This window comes from Hyla sarda, chromosome 2 (assembly GCF_029499605.1).
Source record: "Hyla sarda isolate aHylSar1 chromosome 2, aHylSar1.hap1, whole genome shotgun sequence".
Lineage (NCBI taxonomy): Eukaryota > Metazoa > Chordata > Amphibia > Anura > Hylidae > Hyla > Hyla sarda.
The window spans coordinates 112,755,633-112,764,832 of record NC_079190.1 but is presented as its reverse complement, the minus strand read 5'-3'; the positions used below and the strand labels follow the sequence as shown (position 1 = coordinate 112,764,832).

General features: G+C 41.1%; 1 protein-coding gene across 4 annotated transcripts in view; it reads right to left on the bottom strand.

The window, feature by feature from the left end:
• Positions 1-1,488: 1,488 nt before the first annotated feature.
• The window catches only part of RARG (retinoic acid receptor gamma), a 214,429-nt gene continuing 206,717 nt past the window's right edge, over positions 1,489-9,200 (bottom strand). For 2 of the 4 annotated variants that reach the window (XM_056555297.1, XM_056555298.1), the window contains exons 5-7: positions 7,941-8,145; positions 5,381-5,539; positions 1,491-2,360 (exon numbers count right to left, since the gene is read on the bottom strand). In XM_056555297.1, the coding sequence (XP_056411272.1) occupies positions 2,170-2,360; positions 5,381-5,539; positions 7,941-8,145 (555 nt within the window). In that variant the 3' untranslated portion in view covers positions 1,491-2,169. Of the gene's footprint in view, positions 2,361-5,380; positions 5,540-7,940; positions 8,146-9,200 lie in introns of all 4 variants that reach the window. The other 2 variants (XM_056555295.1, XM_056555296.1) reach the window with 2 other exon arrangements.

Here is a 9,200-nt window from a genome sequence, read left to right as displayed (position 1 = left end):
ATAGTAATCAGATATGAAAATAAATATAAAAACTCTCATAGCGAAAGGGGCATGAACCCACAGCCATAACAACCGCATGGTGACAATGTTTATTGCGGAATGTATATAAGCCGGTGATCACACCATGCGGTTGTTATGGCTGTGGGTTCATGCCCCTTTCGCTATGAGAGTTTTTATATTTATTTTCATATCTGATTACTATTTATGCTTGTTTATCACTCTTCTCTGCTACATGATATTTGTATTTCTACATGTTCAATGTTTTTGCGGATTCTGCAAGGAAATGCATTGTTGTCTATGAGACGGCACATTTCCGAGCGGTCCTAGCGCTGTCATGTTCTGCTGGCGCTCCACTATCTGTGTTATGTCCGCATGGAGATTTTCAGTGCGGACATTCCATCGTGTGAACATAGCCTAAGAGTATTTTTACAGGTGGAAGATTTGTTGCAGAAATTTCTGCGACTAAAAATCCACCCCATGCCTTTAAAGGGGTGGTCCAGTGGTGAAAAACGTATCCCCTATCCTAAGGATAGTGGATAAGTTTGAGATCGCGGGGGGGTCCGACCGCTGGGGCCCCCTGCGATCTCTCTGTATGGGGGCCAGGCTCTCCAGATAGCGTGTGTCGACCCCCGCATGAAGCGGCACCCGACACGCCCCCTCAATACATCTCAATGGCAGAGCCGGAGATTGCCGAAGGCAGCCCTTCGGCTCTGCCATAGAGTTGTATTGAGGGGGCGTTTCGGCCGCCGCTTCATGCGGAGGTCGACACGCCCCGTTCCCGCGGGCTGTCGGGGCTCCGTACAGGAGATCGCAGGGGGCCCCAGCGGTCGGACCCCCCGCGATCTGCAACTTATCCCCTATCCTTAGGATAGGGGATAAGTTGTTCATCACTGGGTCACCACTGGACTACTCCTTTAAAGGGGTACTCCAGTGGAAAACTTTTTTTTTTTTTTTATCAACTGGTGCCAGAAAATTAAACAGATTGGTAAATTACTTCTATTAAAAAATCTTCCAGTACTTATTAGCTGCTGAATACTACAGAGGAAATGATTTTCTTTTTGGAACACAAAGCTCTCTCCTGACATCATGAGCACAGTGCTCTCTGCTGACATCTCTGTCCACTTTAGGAACTGTCCAGAGCAGCATATGTTTTCTATGGGGATTTTCTCCTACTCTGGACAGTTCTTAAAATGTACAGATATCTCAGCAGAGAGCACTGTGTTCCAAAAAGAAAAGAATTTCCTCTGTAGTATTCAGCAGCTTATAAATACTGGAAGGATTAAGATTTTTTAATAGAAGTCATTTACAAATCTGTTTAACTTTCTGCCACCAGTTGATAAAAAATAAAAGTTTTCCACTGGAGTACCCCTTTAAATAGGGTTGTAACTGTAGGAGGTGCCTGGATTTCTTAACAAATCTTCTGCTTGTAAAAATTCCAGGCTGCATAGCCACGAAAATGAATCCGCGTATAATAAATATGCCATGTCAATCCACACAAGTGATGTCATTGTAAAGTATAACGGGCTTTATTTGTAGTCATGTGACCTCGTTCAGCCAATGGAAAAAAAAATAATAAAAGCATAGAAACATTGCAATAGCAAATATATTTAATGACGCACATACATATATGTCAATGTGTGCTAGTATATATATGTATATGCATATGTACACACGCAGACCAATGTGCTTCAGACACTTCAAGGTAAGGTATTGTGCTGACACCGCTGAGTTCTTCAGCTGATCGTCCTGTCTCGTAGTCTCTTTAGAGGATTATTGGTCATCAAGAAAGATCTTTGGCAAAATACTGAGTGGAGTGGGCTCCTAAAAAATAATCCAGTTCATGTCGAAGCGTCAATAGCTCCTGCACCTATTGCTCAATATGGGGGTTACGTCGTTGTGCCCATATTTGAAGTCATTTTTATGGATTCCCCCCATGGTGCCCTGGGTATTGTATTGCTGTTGGTGAAGTCCCATTCCAGTCCTCTCAGTGAGTAAGGCTTTCTTTTTGCATCAGTAAATAAGAGCAGAATAGAGCACTACACAAGGCTTATAACCCTGCTTATGGGTCACCCCGGAATGCCTCATATATATATATGAGGGGGTGAAACCATCATGGCTCTTTGGAGAAGTTCAAGAGGAAGAACCTTCTTCCCTGTATGTTTTGGACGGCTAAGGAGTCTTGGAACCGCTGCTATCTTCCTCTGTAGGGCTGCCCTCACTGCTATCACTGGAGGAGGGTTCACTGGGTTTAGGGGTGTCTGCACCATCCTCAAACGCCTCTGGATTCTCCAGCATCTCACGGATCAATGGAGGCATAGGTCCTGGAATCTCCATTTTCAATGTGATTGCCCGCTCAGCGCCTGTTGTAAAAATAATAGAACAATTACGTCAAAAAGGGTATTATCGTAATTTTTTTTTTTTTTTACCAAAAAACTATGGAAAAGTTTCATTCGGATTTTTTTGTGATTTGATTTGGCTAAGCCAGTGTTTTCCAACCAGGGTGCCTCCAGCTGTTGCAAAACTACAACTCCCAGCATGCCCGGACAGCCTTCGGCTGTCCGGGCATGCTGGGAGTTGTAGTTTTGCAACAGCTGGAGGCACCCTGGTTGGAAAACACTGGACTAAGCATTAAAGGGGTACTCCCCTGGAAAATATATTTTTTTCAATCAACTGGTGCCAGAAAGTTAGGGTGCATTCACACCACGTTTTGCTATACAGTTCCCGTATCAGGTATTGATGAAGAACGGATTCCTCAAAACCTGACTAAACTGTATCAAAATGTTTGTACAAATTTTAACCCGTATATGGTTGAAAACTGTATACGGTGTCTGGTTGCACCCATTTGGTGTCTGGTTGCATCCATTTTTTAAGAAAAAAAAAACGTATACGTTTTTAACTTTTCACTCCATTTTGAATAAAGTTTCACTTGTTTGATTGAAATTCCAAGAAAAAAAAACTACGCAAAGTCAAAAACCCTATGGAACTGTACACACATAGGGGGAGATTTATTAAAACCTGTGTAAAGGAAGAGTGGTGCAGTTGCCCATAGCAACCAATCAGATCGCTTCTTTCACTTTTAAAGAAGCCTGTGAAAAATGTAAGAAGCCATCTGATTGGTTGCTATGGGCAACTGCACCACTCTTCCTTTACACAGGTTTTGATAAATCTCCCTCATACAGTTCTGTACGGTTCCCATTGACTCCTATGTTAAAAAAAAAAAATGTATACGGTTTAATACAGTTTTTCACCCGGACCAAAAAACGTGGTAGACTACAGTTTTGGGTACAGGTAGAAAACTGACAAAACCGTATAAGATGAAAAACGGACTAAACCGGATGACGCGTTTGACATAAGGTTTACAATGTTAAGTCAATGCATACGGTTTTCTATACGGTTCCGTACGGTTTTTAACTTGAAACCGTATACGGGAACTGTATAGCGAAAATGTGGTGTGTGTGCCCCCTTAAACAGATTTGTAAATTACTTCTATTAAAAAAATCTTAATCCTTTCAATAATTATCAGCTGCTGAAGTTGAGTTGTTGTTTTCTGTCTGGCAACAGTGCTCTCTGCTGACATCTCTGCTTGTCTCTGGAACTACACAGAGTAGAAGAGGTTTGCTATGGGGATTTGCTTCTAAACTGGGCAGTTCCCGAGACATGTGTCATCAGAAAGCACTTAGACAGAAAGAACAACTCAACTTCAGCAGCTCATAAGTACTGAAAGGATTAAGATTTTTTAACAGAAGTAATTTACAAATCTGTTTAACTTTCTGCAGCCAGTTGATATATAAAAAAAAGTTTTTTTCCTGGATAACCCCTTTAAAGGGGTACTCTCCTGGAAAATATTTTTTTTAAATCAACTGGTGCCAGAAAGTCAAACAGATTTGTAAATTACTTCTATTTAAAAATCTTAATCCTTCCACTACTTATCAGCTTCTGTCTGTTCCACAGGAAGTTCTTTTCGTTTTGAATTTCCTTTCTGTCTGACCACAGTGCTCTCTGCTGACACCTCTGTCCATTTTAGGAACTGTCCAGAGCAGGAAAGGTTTGCTATGGGGATTTTCTCCTACTCTGGATAGTACCTAAAATGGACAGAGGTGTCAGCAGAGAGAGCTGTGGTCCGACAGAAAGGAAATTCAAAAAGAAAAAAAACTTCCTGTGCAACATACAGAAGCTGATAAGTACTGGAAGGATTACGTTTTTTAAATAGATGTAATTTACAAATCTGTTTAACTTTCTGGCACCAGTTGATAAAAAAAATATATATATATAATGTTTTCCAGTGGAGTAACCCTTTAACTGCATGGCTAGTAGCTAAGCTCCTAAGTGGTGTTGGAAAATGCTCACCCACTCCCTAGTGATGCAGGCCCGGCCACAGACAGGAACAGGGAGTGGGTGAGTATTTTTATACTAGTCCTACCAAATTGACTGGTCCACAGAGGTGACAGGTGACACTGCAACTCACTAAACTCCTTACACTCCATGCTCCTGGAATACATTGAATGTGAAACAAGTTTGAGGGCCTGATTTGAGCAAATTTTTATGAAATTCTGATGTAACCTACAACTAGTGTTGCTCGCGAATATTCGCAATGCTAATTTTATTCGCAAATTCGCGAATATAGCACTATATATTCGCAATTACGAATATTCGTTTTTGGTTTTTTTTCACAGTACACATCACAGTGATCACCCCTCTCTGCTTCCAGCTTGTGCGGTGTAAAGAAGGCTCTAATACTACTGTGTGAGACCGGCGTGCGAATTTTCGAATATGCTAATTTTTGCATGCGAATTTTTGTATATGCGAAAATACTACGCGAATATTACGAATATGCGAATTTAGCGAATATATGACGAATATTCGGCCATATATTCGCGAAATATCGCGAATTCGAATATGGCCTATGCCGCTCAACACTACCTACAACATACACTCAAAACAAATTATGTAAATGCTCTCAATACTAATATTTTACATTGAAACACATTTTGGATTTGTTATTTTGTCTAATGTAGCAAGCCCATAGAAACCAATCAGAACGCTTCTTTTATTTTTATAAAGGCCTCTGAGACATATAAGAAGCGATCTGATTGGTTGCTTTGGGCAACTGCACCACTTTTCCTCTACATAGGTTTTGATAAATCTCCCCCATAATTTTTGCATGTATGGAAACAATCATATAGCTAGCTTTGATAAGTGGTTACATCAGTGTTTCCCAACCAGGGCACCTCCAGCTGTTGCAAAACTACAACTCCCAGCATGCTCGGACAGTCTTCGGCTGTCCGAGCATGCTGGGAATTGTAGTTTTGCAACAGCTGGAGGCACCCTGGTTGGGAAACACTGGGTTACATATTGTAATTTTAGTGACTCCTTTTCTTACCTTTGGTGCTGATTCCTCTTAAATCTGTGATCTTCATGAGCATGCGGGGAAACATGTAAGGCTTGTTGGGCCTTCGTCTTCGAGCGTAAAATTTCAGAGCCTCCAGCAATGGCTCTTGGAGCTTTTCTACTTTTTCTGGCTCTTCCAAGTCCATCCGATCTATGACAAGAATGCAAAAGTAAGAGTTAAAGGGATTATCCAGAAATTTTTAAATATACATATATATATATATCAACTGGCTCCAGAAAATTAAACAGATTTGTAAATGACTTCTATTAAAAAATCTTAATCCTTTCAGAACTTATGAGCTGCTGAAGTTGAGTTGATCTTTTCTGTCTAAATGCTCCCTGATGACACGTGTCTCGGGAACTGTCCAGAGTAGAAGCAAATCCCCATTGCAAACCTCTTCTACTCTGTGCAGTTCCCGAGACAGACAGAGATGTCAGCAGTGAGCACTGTTGCCAGAGAGAAAAGAACAACTCAACTTAAGCAGCTGATAATTATTGGAACTATTAAGATTTTTTTAATAGAAGTAATTTACAAATCTGTTTAACTTTCTGGAGCCAGTTAATATATATATATATATTTTTTTTTTTCCTGGAATACCCCTTTAATACCATGTTGTTGTAATACTATCACACAAAGTATCAGCTTCTTGCTCTTTGTCAGTGTATCCTATGGCCATCAATGGCATAATAAGCATACTGACTAGCCTATTTAGCATGATAATTGGGTTAATGAATATGCTATACAGCCTAATTAGCATATTAATAGCCCAAGTCAAAGGGCTTCTACTATGCCATGAAACATTCAAGACCATTCAAAGTATAGGCATTTCCTCACACGGCCACTTTGTACTAATATTTTACATACAGTACATAGACAGTAGTAGTCTATTAACCTCTAAAGGACCGGGGGGTTTTCCGTTTTTGCACTTTTGTTTTTTCCTCCTTACCTTTAAAAAATCATAACTCTTTCAATTTTGCACCTAAAAATCCATATGATGTCTTATTTTTTTGCGCCACCAATTCTACTTTGTAATGACTTCAGTCATTTTACCCAAAAATCTACGGCGAAACGGAAAAGAAAACAGTGTGCGACAAAATTAAAGAAAAAAATACCATTTTGTCATTTTTGGGGGCTTCTGTTTCAGTAAAAACTACACCTTCTCTTTATTCCTTTCTTTATGTCCATATGATTAAAATGATATCCTATTCTGGAAAAAATCATAACTACATGCAGGAAAATGTATACGTTTAAAATTGTCATCTTCTGACCCCTATAACTTTTTTATTTTTCCGTGTATGGGGCGGTATGAGGGCTCATTTTTTTGTGCCTTGATCTGAAGTTTTTATCGCTACCATTTTTGTATTGATCAGACTTTTTCATAGCTTTTTATAAATTTTTTCATGATATAAAAAGTGACCAAAAATCCTCTATTTTGTACTTTGGCATTTTTTTTTCGCGTACGCCATTGACCGTGCGGTTTAATTAACGATATATTTTTATAATTCGGACATACCACATATGTTTATTATTTATTTATTTACACTGTTATTTTTTAAAATGGGAAAAGGGGGTGATTCAAACCCCCTTTTTGTTTGCAATGTTATAGCCACCATAGGGGACTATAACACTGCACACACTGATCTTTTACATTGATCATTGTTATCCCATAGGATAAAATTAATCAATGATTCTGCTGCTTGACTGCTTATGCCTGGATTTTAGGCACGGAGCAGTCATTCGGCGATCGGATACAAAGGAAGAAGGTAGGGGCCCTCCTTGTGTGCTCCAGCTGTTTGGGACCGCTATTAACCCTTTTGATCGCTGGGTCTAAAGTGAAAGTAAACTACCCCGGCTAGCTCAGTCAGCTGTTCGGGACCGCCGCGGCAAAACTGACTGAGCTTTCACTTTAGACCCAGCGATCAAAAGGATTAATAGCGCGATCAGTGCCGCGTGCTATTAGCCATGGGTCCTGGCCGTTGTTAGAGGCTGGTCCCGACCCGCTATGACACAGGGCCACGGCGTGGCCCTGCGTTATAGAAAAGAAGTGGACTCAGGGCATACAGGTACGCCCTTGGTCCTTAAAAGGTTAAACTGTTTATCATTTTATATGGTGTCTAGCAAGGGATATATATATAGAAGGCAGGGCAACATCTCATTTCTGTATACGTTCACTAAGCAAGATTTATTATGTAAAGTGTGCAACATTCTAGAACAAAACACTGGTATGCCTGTCATGCGCCAAATTTATTATGTGTTTTAAACACTTTTATACTTGAGTACACGATTTTGAAAAGTGTCTACAAAAAGTTAGTGTTGCTGATTGAAATATTAAAATGTGTGTGCCATTATTCTGCCTCAAAACACTGTCGCAATGTGGTGGCGTAAGCCTGATCTATTGAACAGCATGTGCCACTATGATAAACTGAAGGGAGTTTCTGCTGGCCTTGTCTAGTTTTGCGCCGTCTCACTGTAATACACCATTCATTAATAAATCTGCCCACAGTGTCTAAACTGGTGTTGTGAACATTTTTTCATGAAAAAGTTGTAATACCTCCACAGATAAGGCAGATGGCGCTCAAGAGTCCTGTTTCTGTGTCATCCATTTCCAACGGGAGCAATTGACCAGCAAAGGCAAAAACCAAGTCTGTGAGAGGACCAAAACCGGCATTGTGCATCTGAGTCCGGTTCAAGGTCAATCCATCTGAAAAAGTCATGGTGTCTTGTTCCGGGGTGTAGCGTGTGCAAATTCGTAGCATCTAGAAGAATCAGAACAGAAAATCTGTTATATTGTATGGAGTACCAACTATACTCGAGCACATAGGGCAGTGGCATCAAACTGTGGCACTCTAGATGTTGCAAAACTTCAACTCCCAGCATGCCGTTGGCTGTCCGGGCATGCTGGGAGTTGAAGTTTTGCATCATCTAGTGGGCCACAGTTTGAGACCACTGACATAGCGGGTATGAGCAGTATACAGTTTAATTTTAGAGAAGATCTCATTTAATGGTCCATGCTGGGGGGGTTCAGAAATAAAGTTATTTTTAAAGGGTACCTGTCAGATGCTCCCCCAATTTTTTTTAAATATATTACTTATAGTACCTAATCCTGACCGTGTGCATCTAATTTTTATGCCTCTATCACCTATATGTATTATTAAAAAAAATAAACTCTTTATTAGCTCACAGTGTTAGAAATCCTCTCAGGGGAAGGGGGCGTGAGAGAATCCTCTCAGGGGTGATGGGAGGTGATTGGTGTGTCTGCTCATGCAACCTTGCCCATGAGTTATCTCTTGTCCATGACACATGGACAAGCCTGATGCTGCTGCAGGACTGATTATTGTCCCAGTAGGTAGTAGATTTTCAGCAGCCATTTTTTTTAATTAAATATTCATACATTTTTGAACAACCATATTACAAAAGGTCTTTATTTTCATCAGTAGAAAAACATTTAAAAAAAATTCTATCTGACAGTGCCAATTTAAGTTAAAGGGTAGCTCCCACCATCCTATTTTTTTTTTTGCTAGCCCGTTCCAAAGCCCCCCCCCCCCCCCCCCGCTACGGCACTAGCCCGTTCACTCCTCCCCCCCCCCAACCCCCCCCCCCCCAACCCCCCCCCCAACCCCCCCCCCCCCCCCGCGGCGGCAACGAGGCGGCGATGTGCGGGAGGAGTGGCCTCCGAGCCAGTGGCCGGGGAGCCAATGCGCTCGCTCCCGCCTGTCTGATTGAAATGCAGGGAGCGAGTGCAGCCTAACTGAAAAAGGACTGATTGCCACTCCAAAATTAGTCCTTTTTCAGTGGCCGGTTTTTAAATGTA